Raw genomic sequence first — 27,755 nt, 5'->3', positions numbered from 1 at the left:
TGGAAAAGGGGGATTATTAGCTGCACATAATGTTTGAGAACTTGAAACTCACAGAAATTAAGTGACTTGCCTGAGGTCACCCAGGTGAGATTCCAGTGTAGACCTCCCGACTTCAGCACCCCACACTGCCTTCCTGCACAGTCCTCTTCCCGGCTGTCTGCCAGCGTCCAAGCGCAGGAGCTAAACTCCCCACTCCTGCCTGGACTGGGGCTGGTCTGTTGCCCAGAGCTTCTGAGCCAGGCCTAGTCACGTGACATTGGGGAAAGGAAGCTCATATTCCCGTCTGTGCCACTGGCCTATATTTATCCCTGCACCCAGGCAGTTAGGAAACTGTTGTGCATTCCTGGGAATTTATGAGCGAAATAAACATTTAAATGTTTCTATAAGGTTTATTTAAGGAGAACAAAATGTGACCTGCTGGGTTATTAAAGGGTGAGCTTTCCGGGAGATGGCCCAGCTCCCGCAGTGCTCAGCTGACTCCAGGGAAGGGGAATGGATCCCTGGGAAGGCTGGGCCCCTGGAAGGTGAGAGGGGTGCCCCTGCTGTCTTTCCTGTAGCTGTGTGTTCAGCCTGGAGGGCTTCCTGGAGGAAGGGGCTCATGAGGGAGGGTGCAGCTGGGAAGAATAAGAGAGGCGTGTCAGAGGCCTGCAGAGCACCAGGAACCAGGGGAAGTGAGACCCAAGACCTGGAGACGACTTGTAAGGGCAGTGTGTGTAACAGGAAGGCCAAAAGGCCTGGTGTTGGTCTCTTCCCCTATTTACCAGCTGTGCGGCCCTGGACATAACATGTCTGTTTTTTTGTTGGTAAAGTGGGGATTGAAGTGGGAAAAGAGGGGAGAGAAAAGAAATGTATTAATTCCCTAATTCCATGCTCAGGGCTTTTGCTTTCATCTTCTCATTTCCTCTGCACAATTCTGTGAGGTCAGGAGGTGTTATCACCCCAAGTTGTTCATGGGTGTCCTGAGGTTCATTCGCAGAGTTGCTGGGAGGATTATGAGAAAACACACGGGAAGTGTCTGGGACAGAGCCCCACATGCAGTAGGTCTGAGTAAATGTCACTTCCCTCTATCCACGTTTGTGCCTTTGCCTCTGCTATATGTAAAAGGCATCTCTACTTTGTCTGAGATGCAGATGGTGAGAGAGTGAGTGGAGCCAGGTGAAGGTGGCCTTGGAGGTGGGCTTCCCTGGGTCATTGATACTTGGGCTTGTGTGGCCAGATGCCCCAGCGAAGATGCTCTGTGGCTCTGTGACCAGAAGGGTGAGACCCTCCTAATTTAACTCCAAAAGGTTGTTCAGACACAAAACGAAGAACAACAATCTCCTCAAAACCAAATTCCAAAGTCATTAATTTCGCCCCAAAGTTACCAATAACAGAATATAACATCTGACACTCATTGAGCCTTTACTAGCTGCCAGGTACCCTTCCACTAGCTTTCCATCTGGAGCTGCCAGATTTAGCAAATGAAAATAGAGTTATGTCCATGCACTATTTGGGATATACTTACACTCAAAAAATTATTTGTTGTTTATCTGAAGCTCAAATATAACTGGATATCCTGTGTTTTGTCTGGCAATCCTATTTCTACATTAATCTATGGAATCCTTGTAACTACCCTGTGAGATCGTTATTTTACAGATGAGGTAACTGAGGCACAGAGAGGCAAGGTCACTTGCCCAAGGTCACACAGCTAATGCGAAAAGCTGTATGATGAATTAGTGTGGCTCCGGAGCCTGAGGCCCTTGAAGTCCGGAAGGCAGGAACTTGCGAACTCTGTTTGAACCTGCTGACCCACAAGCTTTCTTGAGGTCCTGCCTTCTGTTTCGGCAGTTCAGAGTGGGAGCAGGGATGGGTATTTACACTGCATTAAAACCTGGCAGAATTCATCCAGAGGGCCGCTGGAATCTTCCCACACTCTCTCCTGATTACTGTCTCTCCAGTACCTACTAAAGTGAAACCCAACCAGCACAAGACTGAATGTTCCCCACAAAATCAGTTTTGCAGAAAATTAGAAGTTGCCCAGAGCTTTCTGTGAGCTGATTAGGGAGAGAACAATTTGATTTTATTATCATGTATTTTGCACACATTGGAAGGAGAGAGTGAGGACATTCCAGGACATTCCATCAGTGTATTAGAGGATTTCTCCCTGATTGCTTTGTGTCTCCTGATTTTTAAGCAGCTTCAGATTGTGTGCGTCCATGGTTACATGCTTGGCGCTTGCCACCATGGCTTGTGTCTGCCTTTCCGTGTGGGGACCTCCGCCCCTGACCTTCCTCTGAGTGAGGGTGCCTGCAGCCCCATGCGTGACAGTCACCTCAGGAGAGCTTTGCTGCAAGTGGCCTTTCACCAGGAGGCACAGAAAACGCCTACCAGAAAGCAGTGCCTTGCAGACCATTACCTCACAGTGTCAGCATTAAGGGCATCAGGCCTGGGCGCCACCTGGGATGGGATAGGGGTGAGGAGGAGGGTACTTCCACCCGACTCCCCATCGCATTGTGCTAACTGGGACGCATTTCAGAGGCTGCCTAGTTCACCTTTGCCTCCAGGCCCTAGCATAGACCACAGCAAGCACTAGGCATTCAAGAAACGTTCGCTGTATGAATGGACAGAACAAAGCATAATAATGTGCAGATGTTTACAGGCTGGCCCCCTCTCTTAGACTCTAAGACTTTTGAAAACCTTTGTGTCAATCATAAACAGCAAGGGTAAGACAATGTGCACAAGAAAGAATTTAATGGAGCTGGAGGAATAAGTCGAGGGGGGAGGGAAGGAAGAAGGTGGGGAGGGAAGGAGAGAGGGAGAGAGGGAGGAAGAAAGAGAGAGAGAGGAGACTGGGGTGGGGGGTAAGCAAGTGAAGAGTCCAAGGGGAGAGGAGAGGTGAGGGTAGGAGTTAAGGTTTGTTCTCCTTTGAGGTGAGAATGAAGAGTGGACTTCTCTCTCTCTCTTTTTTTTAAAATAATTTTTATTGGAGTATAGTTGACTTAACAATGTTGTGTTAGTTTCTGGTGTACAGCAAAGTGAATCAGTTGTACATATACATATATATCCACTCTTTTTTAGATTCTTTTCGCATATAAGCCATTACAGGGTACTGAGTAGAGTTCCCTGTGCTATACAGTAGGTCCTTATTCGTTAACTTTTATATATAGTAGTGTGTATATATCAATCCCAATCTCCCAATTTATCCCAATCTCCCAATTTATCCCCAAAAACATTTGCTTTTTATCTGCTGAACGATTCTCTAAGGCAGACTGTCTCAGAGACTCGCCCACATGGATCACAGCTTCATTGGCTTTCAGATCAAATAGTTTAACTTCTGGGTCAAACCATGGATGCTAGAAGAAGCATATATTTCTCTTTATCTGCTAGGGAAGTCTGTATTTGTCAAATTGTTCCCTCCTTTTTATAGTTTCATCTTTTTATATCTTATAGTTTATTGTTGGTGACTTCAGATTGCTTTGGGAAATAGGTAGTGTGTCAACAAAATTAAATAAATAAACTGCATTCTACTTACTTAGCAGCTGGAATATATGAGACTCTTGGAAATGGGTATATAGTATAACCCGAGCACCACCACCACAATTTTATTTCTAGAATACAACATGCAGAAATTAATGTTTGGCCCCTTCTGCCCCCTTATGTAGACCTAGCCCATCATCACCAGTGCATGCTGGGAATTTGTAAAAGCCCCTCCAAGGGATGTCAGAAACCATATGATATAACAAATGTGAAAATGATATTTTAGTCAAAGTGCATTTCTTCTTGTTTACCAGAGGATTCATGCAAGAAATTCTCTAAATGTGATAAACATGGAAAATGTGATTTTCAGAGGCCAAATTTTCACTGTAGAAATAAATTCCACCCAGGGAAGGAACCTCACACATACTATAGGCATAGTCAGTGTTTTGATTGGCATTGCCATGGTAACAGTCACCCATGAGGCCATATGGAAAGAAGCTCCATCAGGATGTTGTGGAAGTTACACGGCCACGAATAACTTCTAGAGATCTATTGTACAGCAGAGTGCCCAGAATTAACGCTACTGTATTGTGTACCCAAAAATTTGCTAAGAGGGTAGATCTTATAAGTGTTCTTATCCTCATCATCATCATTATAAAAACAGAAGGCAGGAGGAAACTTTTGGAAGTGATGGATAGGGATTGTGGTGTGGGTTTCGCAGTATATACTTATCTCTAAACTCATCAAGTTGTGTACATGATATATGTATAGCTTTTCGAGGAAACTTTTGGAAGTGATGGATAGGGATTGTGGTGAGGGTTTCACAGTATATACTTATCTCTAAACTCATCAAGTTGTGCACATGAAGTATGTATAGCTTTTCATATGTCAATCACACCTTAATAAAGTGGTTTGAATAAAAAAAGATGACGTGGGTGGAGGAGGCTTTAAGCACAAACCTCCTGCGCTCCAGAAAACCAAGACAGGCTAAGAATCATGGGTCACAGGAGCAGTAACTCAGATGCTTTTGGGGCCAGGCAGGGAGTGTGAATGACTGAAACAAGCCAGCGTGAGCTGACTCCAACCAAGGGTTACTCGGAAGAACCGTGGAACCAAGATGGCTTGATCTCCTGGTTTTTTAGGAAAAGCAGGAAATCCAGACCTTTATGGGAATTCTTCTAATTATGAAATGTTGGTAACTAACATAAAAACTTGTAAACGCTACTCACGGCAAACAGGCTCCCAGGTCTCCAATTTGCACCTCTGAGCTCAGAGGATAGGATTCAGAGGAGGCTAATTCTCTAACTGAGATCCAAGAGGCCATGTTAGCAGGAAACCCTTTTAGTGATGTGAAGAGAAGCCCCTGGGAAAACTTCAGCCCTTTCTGCTCCCCAGAGAATCTACCCAGGAGAAACACCTTCCCTCTGCCCCACATTCCTTCCACTTCACTGGCTCTCCCATTGAGCTTGGCACTGCCTGGGCCCTGCCTGCCCCAGCTCCATCATCACCTGCCATTTTGACACTCTGCTTCCCCTTCTTGACCTCAGCAGCTCCCGTGGGTGCTGTTCCACTGTGTGTCCTCAGGCCCCACACCATGACCCAGGATCCTCTGCTTCCCTCCTGGCCCCTTGGAAGGCACCAGCCCCTCTGCCGCTTGCTGGTCTCCCACCAGTGAAGCCTGGTGGAGAAAAGGTGGGGAGAACTGAGTGGAGCTGCTGTTCATCTGAGTGATAACCATGATTAATGGGTATTTGTAGATCAGATGACAGATCAAAGGGCATACACATTCATCACTTCATTTTATTCACACAAACGTCTTCTGAGACCGCAGGCCTTTGACTACTTTATAGTTCTGGGAACTGAGGGACAGTGCAACAAGAGGACAAAGCAGGTGACCAGCTTATCACCAGCCCATCAGGGTGAAACTATCCACAGAAGGAGTTGTTGCTTTGGGGGAACCTTCCTGAGTGTCTCTTCCAGGAGGAGTCTTTGACAGAAGGATGTATATCTGCGTTCTTGGAGGCACTGGAGCTCTGGGGTCATGAGGAGAGGTTGGCCAGTCCTGGCTTCAGCCACAAGCATCATGCTGACTCCCTGTCACTCTACCTTGGCCAACTGTGCATATCCCACTGGAGAGTGACACGGCTCCAATTTACTAGGGAGCTCCTCAAAATTCCTATGGGGCAGAAGGATGCTTCAGTAATAGGGCCTCTTCCAGCAACTCAACCAATGGGAATCACAGGGATCCATGGATGGATCTGCTGTCAACATTTCTGTTTTTCCTTTGGGCAGTCAAGTTATTCCCAGGCCTAATCCTCAGTGTTCCCCAGCTCCAAAACCACAAGGACCAAACTCACTGGAGTAGCACCCAAGGTCCTTCAGAAGCTGGCTCAATCTCTTATTCTGATTTCATATTTTGCCCTAAAATTAGGTTCTTGGACCTCATTATAACATGTCAAGCAATTCTCTGAAGCATTTTCAGGAACTGAGAAAAAGAGACCAAATACTATAACAAAAGATGTTGCCCCAAGCTTTTATCACACAGGAAGTTCCAAGTGTTTGGGGAGCTGTAAGCCAGGAACTGTGGATGAAGACCAAATATATATGAGGAATATATTTTTGTCATCTGAATGACCAAATATATACATTTCTTATAAATCACAATATTGCATCCCTGGGCCCTCCTATTTCACATACTCTATAGTCTATGCTCTAGCTACATTATGAATCCCTAATGCCCAGTTATGCCTTTTACTTATGCTGTTCCCTTTGCCCAAAAACCTCTCCCCTAGTATCTTTGTCTTTCAAGCTCCTATTCATCCCTCAAGACCTAGCTCAAATGTCCCCTCCTCTTGAGAGTCTTCTCCAGCTCCCCTCATGAGAGAGTTTTCTTTCCTTTTCTTTGAGCTTTCACAGAATGTGCTTCATCCCTTATCATCTTATACTTATTATAAGTATTAATTACTTCTCTGTATCCCTTGCTTGGCTGTGAGCTCTTGAGGGTCTTTGTATCTCAAACTGCCCCTGGCACATGATGGATAACTAAACTGTATTTGTGGAATAAGAGAGAAAAGTAATCTGACAGTAATATTACCATTTATTGAAAACATCAGTCATGTGCTAAGTGCTGTGTCAACATTATTTTTAATCCTCACATTATTTTTAACCCTCACCTTGTGAGTTAGATTTTATGATCATGGGGCACAGAGTGGTTAGATAACTTGCCCAAGGACACACAGCTAGTAGATAATGAGCAGAAATTTGAGTGCAGTGTGATTCTTCCAAAAGGCAGTACTGCTTCCTGCTCCTCCTACCCAGCCGAAATCCCTGCCCAAACTTCCCTTCCATGTGCTAGGGGATTCTGAGGGCTTCCCCCTCCTCCCATCACTGCAGCTCCCTCCTGCTGAAAGGTCCTGGAACACAGGGGTCCAGCGTTCCCTGGCTAGACTCAGAGACTCTTCTCCAGCTCACCCGGCCTCATGTTTGAGGCCAAGGGAGGGAAGAGATGCAAATGAAAATGGGAAGAGCTGGTTTCACTAAAAGTTGTGGGATTTGAGAAGTCCAGATAGTACTGTACAGTACCCACCTGACAACAAAGAATGATGTGAAAAGGAGAGAGAGCCTCCTCCTCACCTTGCAAGGAACCAACACCTGCATACCAAGGGCTCAAGAACACAGCTCAGCCTGGCTCTGCGAGGGCAGCCCCCAGGCCATGGCTTCAGTGGCGCCAGTAGAGGTAAGAGCACTTAATGCCCAGGGACTCCAGAAGGACACGACCTCCAGAGACAGTGGCCATGGGCACCTGCTGCTCTGAAGCTTCAGGAGGCCACACCAATAGTGCAGGTGGTGTGACATGCTCGGGAGCCCAGGGAGACAGGACTTTGGCAGGGAGAGTAGGGCATTCACAGAGGGCCCGGGCTATACCCACCAGTAAGGGGGCAGGGCAGAGGAGAAGGCAAATGATGAAGGGTCATATGACAGGACCTCTGGAGAGTCTCCCAGACATAGCTGGGAACAACTCTGAGATGGAAATACCGCAATAGCACGTGGCAGAAGAACCAGAGAGTTACTGTGTGTTACTGTTAACTGGTCCTATTTTTACCCCCAGTACCCTTAGGTGTAGGAAAACACAGGTTGATATGCATCTTCACGGATCTTATTGTATATCCTATACAGTATTGCTTTTATTTCATTCTTTCATTTACTCACTCAACAAGTATTTTTTCTACTCCAGATAGGGTTTTACAACTCACACAGCCATTAGCAGCATAACAGTATACAAATTTCACTACAACTTCTCCAACCTAGGATGTAATAACTCTTTCATTTTGATGGTTAGTAATTTTGTTCTATTTTCTTTAGTGGTTGCAAACTATCTCAAAAATCTAAGGATTGGCTCCTAACTTTTGTTCTTATTTCAGAAACGTGTATTTATGTAGATAAACATTTTTACAAAGTTACAAAAGTTAAAGCGTGTTCCATTATCCATGGAACAAATCACCTTTATTGAAAGGTCACAATTAGCCAAATGTAGGGCGTCACTGAGTATTGGGAATGTGTGGTGTCACTGCCTTTTCTGCTTGCCTCCCTCCTTCCCCAGCCAGGCTGGCTGCAGCCTGAGGACCCTGCACCATTCTTTTCCTACATTGTTAGTGAGAATTAACCAGGGATGACTTAGAAGTTCCCTAATCTTAGTGCATGAAAATAGACCAAGTTAAGCTCGGTAAATGAAGGAGAAACTGCCTTTTTTTTTTTTTTCCCCCTGAATAATCCAAATAAACAGCATTTGACCCTTGTCAGGAAGTCTCTGAGTGTCATGATACTTGAATAAAGGCTCCAGCTCCTGGGAGCTTAACTCCATCTGTGTTTTTGTTCTAAACCCCCAGGGCCCTCCCACCGCAGGAATATCTTGCAGTCCGCCCACCATCATCCTGACTGGGGATGCCAGTTCACCGGAAGAAGAAACTGACAAAAACCTGGTCACCAGGTAACATCCTATTTGCCTAATCTGTGCTGTAAAGAGCAATATTTCTTAGCGTGTGCGGATTAGACAGCTCTATTTTTTACAAATCTTTTCTTCGTTCTTGATCATTTTATTGATGAAATACAATCAAGCAGTTTTTCAAAATGGGAGAGAGAGCTTGGGATTCTTCCATTATCTTTTCCCCACAAATTATTTCTTCTCTCCTAGATTTGGCTCTTTGCACTTTGTTAACCTTTAAGAAAAGCACAGCTCATAGCAGGGGAGTTTTCTACAATAACTGCCCAGATATTTTCAAACAGACCTAAAAGATGTGAATTTTTTACTAGAATCCTGCTTCTGGCCAAAGTGGGTCCTGTGTGGAAGGTGATCTCTTGGAAGGGACACTGGCTCACATGCACAGGGATGTCCCTGCCTCGGTTTTACACAGCCCTAGCCCATGCATTGGTCTAGCTGGAATGAGATTTTCTAAGTTTAATTTCCAAAAAGTTACAAAGATAATTCTAATACAGATATATAGTGAGCATGTGTCAAAGATTTACTTAACTCATTAACGAGGGGACCATCAGGATAACAAAGCCAGTTCAAAGGAGGATATGAGAAATGGATATACGTAGTATAATCAGTGAGGAGGAAAAGAAAGCTGGAATAAGATTGCTAAGTTAGAGACTTCCCTGGTGGTGCAGTGGTTAAGAATCCGCCTGTCAATGCAGGGGACATGGGTTCAATCCCTGGTCTGGGAAGATCCCACATGCCGCGGAGCACCGTGCGCCACAACTACTGAGCTTGCGTGCTGCAACTACTGAAGCCCACGCGCCTGGAGCCCGTGCTCCGCAACAAGAGAAGCCACCGCAATGAGAAGCCCGCGCAAGGCAACGAAGAGTAGCCCCCGCTCACTGTAACTAGAGAAAGCCCGCACGCAGCAACGAAGACCCAATGCAGCCCCCCAAAATAAATAAATAAATACATCTTTAAAAAAAGAAAAAAAAAAAGATTGCTAAGTTAGATATAAGATAGGTTAATGTTTCACAGGGCAATGAAACCTTATTTTTATCTTTTCTCCCCAACAGAAATCATCTGCATCTCTATCAGGCAATTATTCACAGTTTATGAGTTTTCTGCAAGTTAGATATTCACTCAGAGTCTGAGCCCTAATAAATACTAAATCGTCAAAGTTACAAAGGGCAGTGGTTCGAAAACTTCCGAGAGCATCAGGATCACCTGGGGTTGGGGCCGGGGCTTGTTCAGTCACAGAGAGTTGGGCCCCATCCCCAGAGTTTCTGATCCTGTCGGTGGGTGAAGCCTGAGAATTTGCATTTCTAACAAATTCCCATATTTTTTTCGCCCTTGAAAAATAACAGGCTTGTAAGATGATGCTCTAGGATGACTTTGAAAGAGTATGCAAGCATCTGGTCACCTATTTACCAGCTGTGGACAAATTGTCCTAACGAGATGACTCTGTTTGGTCTTTCAGAGCTCACAGTCCCCACAGGAGGCTTTCTCACCGACACCTGAAGGTTTCCACTGCTCCCCTGACTTCTGTGGGTAAGGGCTAGGCCGGTTTGTCTTATTTCTGCCACCGGAGATAGGGGTCCAACTGAAGGTGTGTTTGAGTAGGAAGACTGAGGTCTGGCAGCTTGGCCGGGCTTGGCCCCTTCCCCTCTTCTGCTTCTCAGATTAGTAGTCCAGAGGGGAGAGTATCTGAGTTGTGCCTTAGAGAGTCGGACAGATAGACAAGAGGGAGGAAACGTCATTTGGGTGGAGGAAGCAATTTTGTTGGTGAACAGGAGCCGTAACAGAGCAACTGAATGCTTGGCTGTGTGTCAGGACTCTTTCAAATGATAGAAACTCAGTTTAAACTAGCTTATGCCAAAACACATAAAAATAAATAAAAGCCAGGGTCTGTGTTTTCAGGGAGTGCTGAACCCAGATGCTCATGTTGGGTCATTAGTAATCATCCCATCCCATCTCCCAAGTTTCCTCTCTTGTGCGTTGGCTTCCTTCTGGGCAAATGGCTACCAGCAACTTACATCCCTTCAGTGAAAAGAGAGCTCCTCTTCCCCATATACCCACCACCCTTCTCAGAGTTGCCTCTCACTGGCCTCCATGGCCATCCCTGAACCAGTCACCCAGGGGGATTGAACTCATTGGCTGGCTGAGGATGGAACATGGTTCCGTTACTGGCACTTGGGATGAGACGGGCAGTATGGTTTAGCTCCTTCCTAACATGATTGAGACTCAGACGAGTTTCACCCAGTGCAAACCGGGGAGCTATGACCAGAAGGAGGAGGAAAGGAGGCTGGAGAGGCACAACGGGAGCCATTCACTACCAAGGGGCCGGAGGAGAGGAGTATGTGGGATCAGGAAAAGTGGCTGGGCTCAGTTTGGCATCTGGACGTCACACTGGGGACCAGGAGGAATCCTGATGAGCTGAGGCAGGAGAATTACATGGTCAGATATGGCCCTTAGGAAGGTCACTCTGATAGGCAGTGGAGGATGGGATGGAGCAGATAGCCTGGAGGTGGAGGACCTATGAGGTGGCTGATGTAATTGTGCAGGTAAGTTACAGCTGATGAGCAAGAGTGGCGATGAGGCACAGGTTCCAGAGATACTTACTTGATGCTGAGTTGGTTGGACCTGGGGGGAGCTGAGGAAGAGGGAGGAGTGTGGAGTGACTCCTATGTTTCCGAGCAGCTGGGTGAGAGGTGGTGTCACTCACCCAGGGAATGCGTCCTGGAGAAGGGGCAGTTATGGAGAAGGATGGGGGTAAACCATGTGAGTAGAGGGAAAAAAGGGGGAAGGTGGCCATGGGATTGTGTCTTTGGCCCATGATCTTTGGAGTGCTTTCTTTATCCACATATGTTAAGCTCACTATCTTGTTAAAGAAACAGAGACCCGAAGGAAGAACACTAGGGGAGCAGATAGAACAGGTGGGGTTCCTGATGGCCTTCCCTCATGGCAGAGTTGAGGACAGTACTGGGAACCTAGGTGGCTTCATGGCCATTTGTGACAGAGGACCTGCCACATCCACTGGCTACAAGCTGGAGGGGCCAGGCCTGCTGGGGGAGCCCTGTCTGTCCCCACGCAGCCCTCTCCAGGACCCGGCATCGGGCCGAGGTTTGGCTGGCCGAGTCCCCTCCAGGCAGTGTCCCTGGGCTGAGGGGTAGGGGCTGGGGGCAGGGCTGAGGTTGGGGACCAAGGATTCCGTGGCTCTCACGCCGTGCTCACCCTCCCTCTGCAGACCCTGCGGGGCACATCATTGACCTGGTAAACGACCAGCTGCCGGACATCAGCATCTCCGAGGAGGACAAGAAGAAAAACCTGGCGCTGCTGGAGGAAGCCAAGTCGGTGAGTGAGCGCTTCCTGACCCGCCGCGGGAGGAAGTCCAGGAGCAGCCCCGGCGACTGCCCGTCAGGTAGGACGACAGGTGGCCGCCCTGAGCCCCTCCGACGGGGGCAGGTGTTGGGGAGGGCCCAGCCCCAGCTGCAGCAGGAGCCCTGCTTCCGAGGGGCGGCCCTCGACGCGCCTGCCCCCAGGCCTCTTGGGCCCAGGAGGACTGAGCCTCGTGGAGAGGATCCTGTGCGGAGAGGGCATCTCGCCCCGTATCAGAAGCTCCGAAATACTGACCCAACTCTAGCCCAGAAAACTCTGCTTTCCATTTTTTGGGGGCCTATGTGTGACCATTGTGTCTTCTTGCTTTGCCAAGAAGTGCTAGCCCATATGACACCCGTGAACTTGACCTGGGCTCCCCAGTCCCTGAACCCTGCCTGGAGAGAAACCCTCTGTGTGATGCCCGAGTGCACAGACTCCCGGGCCATCCTGCAGGGTTAGAGTCTGTGTGGTCTCCCACCATCCCCAGGAGGCCCTGCTCTGTGGGCACCTCCTCTGCAAAGGTCAGGAGAGGCCGGCCCTGGGATCCCTCTCCCTGACCTCCAGCTGTGCCCCGGGAAGGACCCTAGGGAAGGGAAGTGTGGTCTTTGGTGTCTCTCTGGAATTTCTGGATTAGAAGAAAGGTTTTCTGAAATTCTCCTGCTATCCCTTTGGCTAAAGTCACTCTTTTTCTTGAGCAAAAATTTGGGGCAGTTAAACAAGTCAGAATGTACTTAGGAGGGAAGGGGCACATTTGAAATCAGAGCCATCCTGGCAAGTCTAGGAGGTATAGCCTTTGAAGCTGTACCTGCCAAGCAACGCCAGGTCCTCTGTTTCTAGAAGGTGCTTTGGGGTGAGGCCAGGCAGACTGAGGACTGTGACCCCAATCACCCTCCCTCTCCCCCAAATGACTCCAGCACACCACCACCCGCCCCCCCGTTGGGCTGGCAGCAGGGAGGCATTGGGCTGTGGTAGCAGCCTTATATGGAGTCCAGAATCAGCCCCTGAACCTGACGAGGCAGACCCAGTCCCCAGAGGCAAGAAATACCTGAAAGGATGTCTTTGTTAGGCTGAAGTCCTGAGCCTTCATGAATGCTGGCCAATTTGTGTCTGTCTCCACAGCTGTTTCCCCAAACCTCAGCCCCGGAGCTTCTCCTGGGTCCTCTCAGAGCAACTCTCTCACCGTCCCCAAGCGGCCTGGTGAGGTCCACCTCCCCCACGCCGAACCCCACAGCATTGCCCACTCTGGCTTCCCGCCTTGGGTGGCAGCTCAGTCCCTCCCCTGGGCCCCAGGACTCCTGTCCTGCAGCCTTCCCAGTCAGGAACCCCGTTTGGCCCCCTCCCCAGGGGCCTGGCTGGGCTACCTCAGAGAAGGAAGATGTGCTTTCTTTTGGGGTTTCAAGCTAGCGTGGGGAGGTAGGCCTAGCCCAGGATGAGGATGGAGGGAAGGGGGCTATGGCTTGGGCCCTCTGCCCAGAGAAGACCTGGAGAGAGGTCACCTCAGAGCTTATTTGCAAAGGCCTCTATTTGGGCCACTCTTTGTGTTTTGACTGCTTCCCTTTCATTAGGCTGCGTTCAGGGCCACACCCTCAGCTCAGCCAGGGTAGGGGTGGGGTGCCAGGGAGAGCAGCCTACGCTTGTCAGAGCTGCGGGGCAAGCTCAGGCTCGGGCCAGGCAGCCCGGGTTCGGATCCCAGCGCTGACACTCCGGCTGTGTGGCCTTGATTTCCCTCTGCCCCGGCCTCCTCCTGTGGTTTCTGTGATGATTAGATGGGGGCTCCCCACAGAGCCTGGCATTGTGAGAGGTACTCAACAAGCACGGGCATTACTGGCTCCTGGGCCCGAGGGACCCAAGGGAGGACATTCTGGGGAGGTAGATGCGTTTTTGCTAAAGGGACAGCTGAGGGTCTGGGGTGCTGGACATCACTCGCCAGTGTCTGGACCATTTTAGGTTTGGATGCGTGCAGTGGCCCAGTGTCCCCTCTGCCCGGAGCACCACCACAGGTAACGGGGCACCGTTTGGGGTTCCTATGTCAACTAGTCTCTCCTCTTACCCCTTAACACCTGAGAGGCCCTCCATGACCCGCTGGAGGCGAGGGTGCTGGGTGGGGGAGACATCGACACCACTGTAGGGGTCTCCTTGAGGGCGTTTCAAGAGGAGATTCGGTCTCTTCACGTTGCTGACTGACTCGTGTTTACTTTCTCCCGCAGAAGGGGGATGAGGCCGAAGTCTCTTCACCTCCCCTTGGCGAGCCTGTGAGTTTGAGGTCTGCCCAGTTTGGATGATTTGAGTGTGGGAGACACGGTGTCCCAGAAGCCTAGGCTGGCCCTGGGCAGCCTGCCAGTGGGTGTGCGTGAGTGGGAGGTCAAGGCTGAGGAAGCTAGAAGGTTCCTCTGCCCTATGGTGACTGGAATTCTGAGGTGGAGGGGGGTGAGGCGGTGGGATTCAGTGGGGATGACCTCCAAGGTGGTCCTGCCCATAGTCCTACATTCCCAGTCAGGCTGCTGCCAGAGACCAGGGGGCCACTGGGCCCAGCAACAGCCAGGCGAGACTGCTGCGCCTGTCAGCTCTAGTGAAAATTGCAGGAAAGCTCCAGCCCCTGGCTGAGACTCTTCCTGGGGGCAGCCTGGAAAACCTCGTCTTTGCTGATGAGCAAAAGAAGAGCCCCACACCTGCTTAGAACCACCTGCTCAAGGTGGTGTCAAGGGCAGCATAGAGTATAATCTCATCTAGAACTGGGTCTGGGCTAGAGTCCTCTGGTAGAGTTTCAGCACACACACAAGACAGCCACACAAATACCCAGACAGACCCACAAACCTGCACCTCACAAAGCAGGTTTCCCTTGGGAAACGAAAGAAGAGTACAGAATCTTAGAACTTCTGAACAGCAAGCTATCAGCTTTGCAAGAATCCCCTTATTCAGGGATCTGTAACCTCTTCTGGATCATAGAACGCTCTGAGAGATTGTTGAAAGCTATGGACTCTCTTCCCAGAAAAATACATACAACACACAAACACACATATACATTTGTATATAATTTCAGGGAGTTCACAAACCTGATGGGAAATCTGAATCCCTAAGAGTTAAGGGCCTTGCCAGGCAGAGCCAGGACTAGAATCTGGGGCAACAGAGTCAAAGCCAAAACTTGTGGCTGCCCTCCATTCCACTGTCCTCTGCAGCGCCTAGCCCTTGGGAAGTTCTTGGCAGGTTTTGAATGGCAGGTCCCCTTATCCTGTCTGTTTTACAAACCTCAGGCTTGTTTGTAGGTCCCCTTTACCGGCTCAGATGTGACTGAGAAGTCCTCCCTTTCTACCTAGCCCACACCTCTCCAAACCTCCCCACCCCTACACACACACGCACGCACGCACGCATGCATACACGCATACACATGCGCGCGCACACACACACGTGCGGGTCACTTAGCAGGGTCCATGGGGATAGAGACCCCACAGCAGAGGTGAATCCACCCTTCTCCCCTCCAACCTGCCCCCGGGGTCCCAGCTCTACCTTGTCTCTTTCAGAATGTCCTCAAAGGGCTAGCTGACCGGAAGCAGAATGACCAGAGGAAAGTGTCTCAGGGCAGGCTGACTCCTCGCTCTCCCACAGTTGAGAAGTCCAAAGAAATTGCAATAGAACAAAAGGAGAACTTTGATCCCCTCCATCGCCCAGAGGCCATACCCAAGGGCCCAGCTTCTGGCACAGGCAGTGGTGGGAAAATGGCCCTGAACAGCCCCCAGCCTGGCCCTGTTGAGAGTGAGCTAGGGAAGCCGCTTCTGAAGACAGCCAAGGAGGGCAACCCTCTGCCCAGAAGCCCAACCCAGGGCTCTGGAGGGGCGCCTCCCCAGTCCCCCCAGGGGAAAAGTACAGTTGGAGAGCCCACAGGGTCCAAGGTTGGCTCCAAAGCTGAGCTGTGGCCCCCTGCGTCCCAGCCGCCCCTGCTGCGGGGTGCCTCCTGGGACAGCAGTCCCGAAGAACCCGGCCCCCGGCTGCAGAAAGTGCTTGCCAAGGTGCCGCTGGCAGAGGAAGAGAAGCGTCTTTCAGGCAAAGCTGGCAGCAAGCTGGCCAAGGCTCCTGGACTTAAAGACTTTCAGATACAAGTGCAGCCAGTGCGGATGCAGAAACTGACCAAACTCCGTGAGGTGGGTTCCTGGGGGCCTGCTGGGCAGGGTGTGTGTCCAGATCCCCAACCTGGGCTGAGGGTCTCTGGGCCGGGCTGACCTGGGCCTGGGGTGGGGCAGCTGTGGCCCAGACGTGGGCCTTGTGGAGCCCTGAACTTCCCCACCCCGATAACCAGCCCACTGGGCAGCATGTCCTTCATAAATATCACCTTTCGTGCTTTTACCCTGCTCACTCGGGTGAGGTCAGCTGGTGTAGAGCTGCCACACAAAGCCACATTTCAAGGGGAAGGTGGGTGTATGGAAGGACACATGGGCCCTGAGTCCTGGGCTGTGTTTTCCTCTCTAACTGGAGCTGGTGGCTCATGAACAAGAAGCCTTTGATGGAGCGCCTTGTCATGCCTAGGATGGGGCAGGGATGGAATGGCTTTTCCCTCCGTCTTGCCCCCCAAGCTTTCCTTCCTGATGCCTGTTAACAAAAGGCCTCAAATCCAGCCAAACATGGCCGTGAGGGGCTGCTCCCTCTGTGGTGAATTTCTTCTAACACCCCTGATGTCCCTAAATGTCATTGGCCGTCAAACCAGGCACAGCTGTCTCTCATGGGGCTACTGCCCTATTCGTGGAATGACTGGGGGGCATCCAGAGATGTAGGGGGAGAGAGCCCAGGGTGTGAAGAAGAGAAGAGTTTAACAGGACAAAGAAATCCTTACCCAAGGCCCACTTCCCCAGAGGGCCAACCCAGGCCACAGGCCAAGGCAGCCGGGACTCCATGGGGTGGAGCTGGAGTCGGACGGGGCCCTCCTGGCTCCCCTACCAAGGGGGCGTGGGACAGGGAAGGAAAAGAGGCACTTGACAGCAGTCAAGAGCAAGTGCGGGGTTGGGGGTCTGTACTAGCAGGAACGCGTTCCAACCGTGGCCACTGTCCTGCACAGAAGCCTTCTGTGTTGGAGGCTCCGGGGGAGCTGGGGCCTGGCTGCTGAGGTTAAAAACATTATACACGGAAAAGCCCACCCAGCCAGGAAGACATCACTAACTAGTGGGTCAGCACAGGCCTGCAAGGGCTGCCCCTGGTGGGCCGCAGCCCCAGACCCCTGGGGAAGGTGACGCCAAGGAGGCCAGACAGGTATTTGCCTTCACGTGCCTCTGGCAGCAGAGGCCAGGCCCAGGCGACAGGCCACCCCCAGACCCCTGCCAGTTCCTCTCTGCAGCAAAGAAAACCACAGAGAACCTGGAGGCCCCATCCCACTAACCACTGCCCTGCGTCTGACCGCACCTCCAGCCCAAGCCAGGGTGCCGAGAGCTGCTTGGTTGTGGGCCTCTGGTTAAGGAAACAGGTCAAGGGCCCTGGCCCATGACTTCCATCTGGGCCAGAGCTCCCTCTGCTGGCCCCTTCCTCTCCTTCACCCAGGAGGAAAACCGTCCAAGTGGCCTTTGCTACCGGGACACTGAAAATCCCCTTAGAAGCACCAGTCACAGGCCCAAGGAGCTCTGTGTGGCATTTCCCCTTGGGAGCACTGGTCTTGGACTTGGAACAGGTGTGAGCCTACCTGTGCCACATACCTGCCGTCAGCATCCCCATCTCTCCTCGGCTCTGCTGGCCGAAGCCCCAGGCAGCAGTGGCTATTGGCCTGCTGCCTTGGGACAGCAATCTGCAGGCCTCGTTCGTCTGGAGAGTTTAACAGCTCAAGAGGTGCCATCACAGGCCACTGAGGAACTAGGGGCAGGGGAGGTCACAAGTCCTGACAGGGGGCACTCACTGCCCAAAATAACAAGGCAGGAAGCTCCAGGCCGCTCAGAGCACAGCCATGAGATCACAAAGATTGTTTCCATCTTTGGCGGCTCCATACACACCCAGGGGACCCTCCTATCCCCAGAGCCCTGGGCTCTGCTTCTGTTTGTCCTCCAGCCTTCAGCCACCATGTGGCTGGCAGCTCCCTTGCCCTGGGGCTCACAGGCTTGTTCAAAAAGCCAGCCATGCGAAGGACCATTCCTGACCCAAGGAATGGGGCGCTGATGGTGGGGTTTCCAGCACCTTTACAGGCTGGGAGAGGAGCAGTCTTCCTGGTGGCCCTCAGATGTTGTGACTTTCCCCGCCCCGAGTGCTGCCCCGTGAGACTGAGGGGTCACAGCCATAGAACCGAGGGAAGAGTCCAGCCTGAGGTCACCATCTGAAATGTTGTCTTTCTTTTCCTAAAAAGGAGCACATCCTGCTAAGAAATCAGAACTTAGTGGGGCTCAAGCTTCCAGACCTTAGTGAAGCGGCTGAGCAGGAAAAAGGTAGGTGGGATCGGGGAGATGATCTCCTCAGGCTGGGGCTAGATTCATTTTCTCCAGATCAAAGGTGAACGTGTAAACACTGCACATCCTGTCAGGGCCTTTGTCCATCCCAGTGGCGAGTGTGGGCCGGACGCAGAGCAGGCCCTCAGTAAATATTTGCAGATGGATGAATAAGTGAATCAGATGGCATTTCCTGCCCACTCAGAAAACCTCTAAACTTGTCTTCTTCCAACCAGCCCCCCTTCTGGACCCCTCCAGCCCTCCCTGAGCCTTGTTAGCACCTAGTGGGTCTGGAAGGGTGACCCAGGCCTGAACTTCTGATGCTTCCTTTTCCTTTTCCTTTTCCTCTCACACCCAGGAAGCCACCCAGATAGAACAGTTCCTCTTTTTGAGACATCAGAGTCATCTCTTGCTTTCTAATCTGCTGTCACTACAAAGTCCAGACCCCAGCCCTTCCCTCCTGGTGGCTGCAAGGCCCCACCCACCCACTTGCCAGACTCGCCTTCAGAAAGTAAGATTTGGGGTCTCTTGCCTCACCTCCACCCCAACTCCCATCTCCTGACTCACTTCTCCTGATGGCTCATGCTACTCCTGGTCGTTCTCAGCATAGAAACCTTCTGCTTAAGGATTGTTCTGTGGCTGTGTCCAGGGTGCCACCAACCATGTTGGAAGCCCCTAGTCTGAAATACATTAACTAACACCTACCTATTCAACATTGACAAGAAGATTCCCAGAAGTAAAACATCCAACAATTTTTTTTTTTTGGCAATCCTATTTTATTGAACTACTGATGCTAAGTTATGCAAAATTGCACTACTTTAATTAAGGCTTTTAGTTTACGTTTGGCCACCTCAAAAGGAGTTGTAACATTAGGTTGGTCAATTTAAATACTGTGGCTCCCTGTTGGATAGACACACAATGTTTACACCTAAATGTTAATGCATACAAAGCAACAAGGCATTGTTAAATAAAACAGCAATACTGTTTTACTGCAACTTAGGCCTTGTGACCAATTACGCATGATTAAAATTACTTCCCACATTCACATCCACAGTACTCGTCCACTATTTAACATCTCAACCAAAACGTTACACGTGTGAAACAATCACTAACAGGTAAAAATTCTAAACCTGTATATTTGGTATTGCAAATACACTTATGCATGAGCAAGCAGGGGATTCACAGTGAGAATCTACAGCTGCAGAAGCCTGAAAATGATTTACAAAAATTGTTAAATCATTAAAAGATTGTTTAAAAATATACACTTCTTGTTGTAGACCCCCACTGTACACACAACTATAAACATTGTTCCCTATGTAAACAAAAAAGGAAACATATAATACAAGATTTGAAAAGTCTGGATATTTCCTTCCCAACAGATATTAAAGGCAACGTCTTTAAGACATTATACTGAAAGGACTATCATATTTTAAAGACAAGATCACTGTCTCCACAGGTTTTTAAAAATTAAAAAACTATATAGCTGTGTTAAAGCGCTTATTTGTACAATACAATGATAATGACCTTGAATTTATTTTTAAAAAATTACAATAAGCTACAAGTATCAAAGAAGTGAAGTTATCTGGAGTAGTCTATATAGGAGCTCTTTGGACTTTCTTCTATTATGCTAAAATAGTGGTGCTTTTAGGATTTACATTATTGTACTCTCGAATACAAAGTATGGGGCGTGTTAAAGTATACAGTACACCATTTTCATACATGTACAACATTGGTGGATGAAAAATGTCTCTTAGCAGTAATACTGGATTGTAGCCTCTGGTTTTACCAGCAGCATACTCTAGGACTATTACATAAGTAAAAATCTCTCTTGTGACACTGGAAAGTGATTAGAATGTGCAAACTGATGTAGTAGCTTTCATCCGCCTTTTAAAGGGTATCACCACAGAAAGTCCATTTAAGATGTTGGTAGGTTTAACAAAGTTGGAATGCTGGCACTGTTGAATTGGGCAACAGTTCTTCAGACCTGGCTCAGAGCTACAATGCATTTAGTATATTAAAGCAGCTGACATGACGACTTTTTGCAAGCCTTCCCAGGCACTGGAGTTTTTCTGTTAATTTGCCACACTAGGTCATAAAAGATCTCATTCACATTTATTTTTGATTTTACAGAGGATTCTAAGAATGCACAGTTGTTCCATTGTCTTGCTAAATTTTGACCTTGTTCCTTTCCTACAACTCTTTCATCTTCCAAGTCACACTTATTACCAACCGGAATCATTGGAGCATCATCAGTGTCTTTAACTCGAAGAATCTGTTCTCTCAGATCTTGTAAATCATTAAGTGTGGACTGCGCTGTGATGGGATAAACTAATGCAAAGCCTTGTCCGTTTTTCATGTACAAATCCCTCATTGCTGTAAATTGTTCCGTTCCTGCAGTATCCAAGATGTCAAGCATACACTGTTGTGCATCTACTTCAGCTTGCTTTCTATAAGAATCTTCTATCGTAGGATCATATTTTTCAACAAAAATTCCTTGAACAAATTGTACAGTCAGAGCAGATTTTCCAGCTCCTCCTGAGCCAAGAACAACTAGCTTATACTCACGCATGGTGCAAACTTGTAAAATCTAGTACTTCTCGCGCTGTCACCGGGTCCCCGCAGCCAGCGTCGCCTCGCGCTCCCTCCGGGTCGCTGCTACCGGCGCCGCCACTCCGGCTGGCTTACATGCCTGACTCTCCAACAATTTTTTAAAGTACTAATTAAAAAAAATTAATCATCTTTAGATGAAATCTTTGGAAAAATATGATATACTTCTCTACTTTTAATTTCGAACTTGTTTATTAAAGCAGATTTAAAACCATAGGAAAAGATTTATCTTAAAATTTCACCCGCAACCCCATAAATTCTGAAAAAGCAACAGTTTTTATTCTTTCCAGTATTTACCTTTATTTATAATTTTTTCACAATTGATTTGGTGGTGTAGATGTAACTTCCTGTTTCTACCTTTATTTTTTTTTTTAAGATTTAATTTTATTTATTTTTGGCTACGTTGGGTTTTCGTTTGCTGCGCGTGGGCTCTTTCTAGTTGTGGCGAGCGGGGGCTACTGTTTGTTGCGGTGCGCGGGCTTCTCACTGCGGTGGCTGCGGAGCACAGGCTCTGGGCGCGCGGGCTTCAGTAGTTGTGGCTCGCAGGCTCGGTAGTTGTGGCGCACAGGCTTAGTTGCTCTGTGACGTGTGGGGTCTTCCCAGTCCAAGAATCGAACCCGTGTCCCTTGCATTGGCAGGCGGATTCTTATCCACTGTGCCACCAGGGAAGTCCCCTGTTTCTACTTTTAAAATACTTATTTCACGACTAATTCCATTATAGTCTGACTTGTCCTCATATTTATCATTTAATGGGTTCATAGTTTCCTTTTGTATTGATGTATCTATTGTTGGGTATTTCAGATGTTTACAGTTCTTTTAACTATGATTAACAACACTACTATAAACAACTTTGTACTTGTAGGTTTTTTTTCTTTCTTCCTTTAAGTTACTCCCTTGGGATAAATTCTCAGGCTTGAGAGTCACGGGGTCAACGTGTAGGAATATTTGTAGGAATATTTGCATTTACCAAATTGCCTCCAATGGGTGATGCTCCCTGTAGACTGAGTGAAGGGTCTTCTCACTAAATACTACCTGCACTAGACTTTGCTTTGCTTTGCTTTTGCTCCTTATTGGCCAGAATGTAATGAGAACAAGATGATCCAAATTAACAACAATTACTACTATTAGTAGTAGTAGTGTGAAATACCATTCCATTATTACTTCAATTAATTTTCCCAAACTTAAAATTTTAAAATATTTTTTTCTTAATGGGTGAATTAACTATTCATTTCTTCACTCATGTGTTCATTTGGGTCTTGGGTTTTTTGTTGGTCATACATGTAGATGTTATAGATAGTAACCGTTCTTTGGCTGTATTTTTTGTCAATACTTTTTCATTTTTCTTTTTTTTTTGCCTTTGAACAAATTTTGTATTATTTTAGAGAGATCATAAAGTTTTTATACAGTAATTTTAGCCTATCTTTTCCTTTGAAAGTCTTCTATTATTTAAATCATTATAAAAATATTACTTCTCTTTAGTTGGGATAGCAAATCTATTTTCTGGTAGTTTATCTACAGTTTGATTTATTTATATTTATTTTGCTAATACCTCTGAAATTTGTCTTAAGATATAGGTATTTGAAGACTTAAGATTCTGTTACCTCAATAATATTTTAATAGTGTTTATATTTCTTATTACATTGTGGCTTAGATAATCATACACTGCATCTTTTTTAATGTATAGCAAAGACTGGTTCTGGGCCCTTGATTCTGTTTTATTCTGATCAGTACTGTACCATTTTAATTACTGCTGCCTTATAATATGTTCTAGTGTACAGTGGGTTACTTCTCCCCCATTGCTCTTCTTTTTCAGAGTATTCATTATATTCTAGATACAAAGATTCAGTGCAAATTAATAGAGCAAATGGACAAGAATTCAGGAGATTGGAGCTCATGGCCAGACACCACTTAACGGTGTCTGGTATCTTTAAATATGTTCCTCAGCCTCTGTGGGCCTCTGTTCCCTATTGGACTAGGACACTTCAGAAAGCTCTTAACTCTAACCTAAGATTTATGGATTCCGGGTCTTTTCCAGTTTTGCCTCTCACCTACCTATTCTCTAAGTGAAATTTATGTCATCTTATACAACATTTTAGGTGTGATTGCTTTAAGGCTACACACTGGATTCAGAACTGTACTAGTTTTGTTTGTTTTGCAGTTCATAGATTTTTCAGTTATTTAGTTTGCAAACATTTAGTTCTCATTCAGGCACTTGGTTTGTCCCTCTATTAATTTAAGTATTCCTTTCTTTTTCCTCTATTAGATTTAAGGATCTTTATACAGGTCTTCCATATCTCTTATTGAGACAAATTCTACGTGATTTATATTCTTGCTTATTTATGAAGAAGACTTTTTTCATTAGATATTCCTAACTGATAATTAGTGTCATAGATGAATGCTGCTTGGTATTATACATGTTTCTTGTATAATAAATATTACTGTTAACAAATGGTAGAGTGATTACAATAGTGGTTAACTAGCATGATCATTATAACTATGGTAATTACTATGTACCAGGACCCATGCTAAGCATTTGACAGTATTTTGCTTAATGCTTACAACAGCGCTGAGGGCTGGGTCTCATTATACCCATTTTGCAGATGAGGAAATTGATTCAGGGAGATTAAGTTCACATGGTAATTAATTGCTAAAGCCAGTATTGGAACCCAGATGTGTCTAAATCCAAAGGCTCTTGCAAAATACCTCATTTTTTCACATTCACAATCTGTTATTTTGTTTTATCAAGTTCACTGTTTGTCTTAGTTGTGTGCTTGTGCATGTGTGTGTGTCTTTCTCTTGTATATCTGTATATGTTTTATTATTTTGGCAATATTCTCTAATATGACAATGGTGATAAGGAGAACTCTTGCCTTCTTTCTGTTTTTAATTGAATTTTTTGTGTATTTTTCTTTCAAGGACCATGTTGTACCTAATTATTAAATAGATGCACTATTTAAACTTTTTATTATTATTTCATATTTATATTATCACTAAATAGAAAAATATAATATGTAGAAAGATAAAATATATAAAATATAAAAATATATTATTTCATGTATTACTTTATATTTTTATTTTTCATTATTTTAAGGAAATATATTCTTCTCTTCTGAGTTTTAAGATTCATGTTGAATTTTGTCAATTTGTTTTGCATATCTATTGAAAGAATCATATAAATTATATCATTTAATATATTAATTAATAATTTTCCATATATAGAAATAAACCCTTATGGTCCTGCAATAAAATGCATGTGGTCATGGTGTACTTTCTTTAATATTTACTACCAAATTTTCTATGTACGTAACTCTTTTAAGGTATTCTGCAACCTTCCTGCTTTAATTAAGATAAAATCTAAGTTGCTTTGACATGAGGCCCCAAAGTATGCTAACCTACAGGAGAGAGAAGATTGTTTCATACTCAAGTAACAATTCTAAGGTGAGCTGTCGGGTTACAGGTGGCTCTGCTCCATGTGATCATTCGGAGACCCTGGTTTCTTCTCTGTTGGCATTTTGCCATCATCCCCTGAGGTATTACACTTGTCTACATGGTTGAAGCAGGATCATGGGTAAATCTGTGTTCCAGTTTGTAGGAAGGGGAAAGAATGGAAGTTCAGAGCAGGCTTTTTTTTTTTAAGTAAACTGGGAGTTGCATGTCTCTTTGTAGCTCCCAGTTCATTGGTGATGATGTGGCATGGCGATACCTAGCGAGGGATACTGCGGGATGCTGTCACTAGCTGGGCTGCTGGCCATGTGCCCATATTAAACTCCTTTCACATGGAAGCAGAGGAGGGCAGATTTTGGTGGATGACCAGTTGTCTCTGTCACATTGTCTTTTTTACATAACAATATTAGAAAGTTTCTCATTTAGTGCATATGGAGCTTTTAGTTTTTTAATACTGCTTTGTAGCATCCTGTGGTATGAGGAACTATATAAATTGTTTGACCTTTTTCTTATTGATTACTATTTAGGTTGTTTGTATTCTTTCTCTACTATAAACGATGTTATAATGAACATTCTCCATGATGTATCTTTATAGAAATGCATGAGTTTTTCCATGGGATAGTACCTTAGAAGTAGAATTGCTTGATCAAAAGGTATTTATATTTAAATATATATGCATACTGCCAAGTTAACTTACAAAAAATTATAACAATGTAGACATCCACTACTACAGCAACACCTCACTATCTAATACCAACAGGGAACAAGATGGATCTTAGAAATTAAATTACCAGGTAAATGAGTTGGATTCCTAAAAACACTAAATTTTAAAAAATTAACAATGGAAGGTGTTCAGTAAAGGTACCCTCCCTCCCACTTTTCTCTCATTTCTAGAATCGGAGTGGTTTAAAGCTCAAGCTTCCCCACTTACCAGCTGCATAGCCTCAGGCAAGTTTCTTATGCTCTAGATGCCTTGTTTGCTCATCTATAAAATGGGGGTAAGAATAGTACCTACTTCACTGAGCTGATGTAATGTTTTTATGTGATACTGGACAGCAGGAACCTGTCATACATTTTAATTCCTGTCATCAAGGTTGTAGAATTCTTTCTTGCCAGCTAAGTGGGACATTGTACTCTGTGCTCCACAGTATATAGGGCAGTCTGGAGATGTGGCGGGCAACCACATGTGCTTGATCAGCAGAGTTGTGACTTCCTATTCCTACATTCTGAAAGCCCCATCAAAGAGCCTCATCCCCGCCTGTACCTGGGACCAAAGGTATTGTAAACTCCCCCCGGGAGCTGGAGAGTCTGGCTGCCTTAACAGGTTCTAAATACAACAGTGTATATGAGCTCATTGGGAAAAATTCAAATCTCCTGATGATTGTTGGCTGTTCCTTTGGGAGATGGGGAAAATCTAGAACATTTTGGAGTCTTAAGAACTTTGGCTTTCCTTTGGTTTCTGAGGACTTAGAGACTCTCTTCCCTGTTGCATCTGGTCTTTCCAACAAGCCAACCAGTTCTCTTCACAGGGACCATTTGAAGGATGTTTGGGTCTTGATCATTTGCAGGTCATTTCAAGCCAAAGACATGAGGCTGACTGTGGACCCGTTCCTGGGCTGCATGTTGGGGGTGCAGAGGTGAAGGAGGCTCAGGCCCTGCCGTCATTACCAGTCCCTTGGCTCCCTCAGCAACCTCCTATCCCATCCCTCTGCTTGCACTCCTGACCTCCTCACCCAGTTCAATCCACCGTCCACAGGCAGCGAGAGGAATCTCTGAAATGCAAATCTGGTTCAGCCTCTTCAGAGGCTTCATTCTGCTCTCAAAATGAGCACTAGAGTCCTTAGTAGAGCTTAAGAGGCCCTGTGCGATTAACCCTGCTCACCCCCCCAGCATCTTCTAGGACCACTCTCCTCCTCCCTCTCAACATCTTGGCCTTCCTTCAGCAACTCATTCCTCCTCCTTCTTAGGCTTGGCACATGCTGTTCCCTCTACCTGCAATGTTCCTCCTCTCTTCCTCTTTGCCTAATGAACTCCCATTCAGTCTCTAGATATCTGCTCAAATGTCACCTTCCTAGGGAAGACTTTTCCAGCACGCTCCAGATGCTTCTCCCTTATAAAATCTATCACAGCATGAAAAGTAACATTTGGGTATTTCTCTAATTAATCTGTCCTGCCAGGTAACAAGCTCCCAGAGGACAGTGACACATCTGTTTTGCTCAGCATTATATGCCTAGCTCCATGCTCATTGCCTGGAGCATAGTTAAGCACTAAATAAATATTGAATAAATTAATGAGCTCACCCTCACCTTGTAGGAGAGGAAATACAAGGGTAGACAATGTCATTACAATACATTGTGTTAAGACTTTGAGACCATAAAGTGCCTAGGAACACAGAGGAAGAAGCAGCCAACTCAGTAGGGGTGAATGAGTCAGGGCAGGATCCTTGGAGGAGCAGCTTTGAGCTGAGGAAGAGAAGGGCATCCCAGGCAGAGGGAATAGCAGGAGCAAAGGCACTCAGGCATCTTCTAGCACTTGGCGTGTTCCAGGAACATAAGGAATCCCATGTGAACCAAGTGTGAGCCATGTGTCCCAAAGAGATGGGCAGCAAGGGTGGAGTGGAGGTGGGAATCAGAGAAGCTAAAGTCCTCGAACTCTAATTAATGAGTTTGAACTTCCTTTAGGGGTTTGAACCCCTTGCAAAGCCAGAGAAGCCTGTAGGTAAGGAAGCATGAGGATCAAAGCTGAGTTTGAGAATAATTCTTCTGGACAGTTTATGAAAGCTGAGGCTAGAGGTGGGGAGACTAGGTAAGAGGGTATGGAAGCAGCCTGGTGAGAGGCGATGGGACTGTAGACTGAGATGGATAGGAGGGAACGTGGGGAGGATAGGTTTGAGAGCCATTTGGAGGTCAGCTTGGCAGGACTTGATGAGGGGATGGGGTGGAGGGGGAGACCAGAAAGACCAACAGGCGTGCGTCTGCACGGCCAAGGGGGTGATGGTGCTATTAATCAGGGTTGGGAGCACAGGAGAAGGAGCTCCCTTAAGGAGAAAGACAACGAGTTTGGGTTTGGACATCTGAATGCCTGTGGGAAGAAGCCTGGATGTCGCAGTCTGACAGAACTGGCTTTGCATCCTGGCACTACCAGTATCTAGCTGGGATCCTGGGGAATCTACTTAACTTTGCTGAGCTTCAGTTTCCTAGTTTGCAGCGTTCCCCAGAAAATGAGCTTAGCAATATTTGCTCTGCAAGGCTATTCTAAGGAGTAAATGAGAAAGTGCATCTAATGCAAGCTTATGTTTGATAAATGGTGGCTGTTGAAGTGGTTTTTATTAGCCTGATCCAGGGGGTAATGTCTAGGAGGTGGTTGGATATCTGGACCTGGACACTGGGAGAGGTGTGGGCTGAGGCAGTCCTTCCAGACACCCCAGTCTGGGCTCAGGGCCCTCAGGTCTCAGGCAAGGAGAAGGCCTCCCTGAGAAAATAGATCAGAAGAAAGTTGATCCCCAG

General features: G+C 46.9%; 2 protein-coding genes across 7 annotated transcripts in view; one reads left to right on the top strand and one right to left on the bottom strand.

Annotated features, from left to right (window-relative positions):
- Nucleotides 1-27,755, top strand: part of IRAG1 (inositol 1,4,5-triphosphate receptor associated 1) — a 120,369-nt gene that overhangs the window by 49,099 nt on the left and 43,515 nt on the right. For 4 of the 6 annotated variants that reach the window (XR_009504654.1, XM_059931127.1, XM_059931126.1 and 1 more), the window contains exons 3-9: nt 8,343-8,443; nt 9,912-9,982; nt 11,679-11,852; nt 13,757-13,809; nt 14,017-14,061; nt 15,328-15,945; nt 18,120-18,198. Coding sequence is in view for 5 of the 6 variants with exons in the window: in XM_059931127.1 (XP_059787110.1) it covers nt 8,343-8,443; nt 9,912-9,982; nt 11,679-11,852; nt 13,757-13,809; nt 14,017-14,061; nt 15,328-15,945; nt 18,120-18,198 (1,141 nt within the window). In the remaining variant the exon portion in view is untranslated. Of the gene's footprint in view, nt 1-8,342; nt 8,444-9,911; nt 9,983-11,678; nt 11,853-12,928; nt 13,007-13,756; nt 13,810-14,016; nt 14,062-15,327; nt 15,946-18,119; nt 18,199-27,755 lie in introns of those variants that run through there. The other 2 variants (XM_059931130.1, XM_059931129.1) reach the window with 2 other exon arrangements.
- LOC132369853 (ras-related protein Rap-1b-like) lies at nt 19,886-20,767 on the bottom strand. The gene is made up of 2 exons (XM_059929548.1): nt 20,712-20,767; nt 19,886-20,585 (listed from the first exon to the last, which is right to left on the bottom strand). The coding sequence occupies exons 1-2, from the start codon at nt 20,765-20,767 to the stop codon at nt 20,213-20,215; spliced, it is 429 nt and encodes a 142-aa protein (XP_059785531.1). The 3' UTR covers nt 19,886-20,212.

This window comes from Balaenoptera ricei, chromosome 8 (genome assembly GCF_028023285.1).
Source record: "Balaenoptera ricei isolate mBalRic1 chromosome 8, mBalRic1.hap2, whole genome shotgun sequence".
Classification (NCBI taxonomy): domain Eukaryota; kingdom Metazoa; phylum Chordata; class Mammalia; order Artiodactyla; family Balaenopteridae; genus Balaenoptera; species Balaenoptera ricei.
The sequence above is the reverse complement of the archived record's forward strand: the minus strand, read 5'-3'. Positions and strand labels throughout refer to the sequence as shown.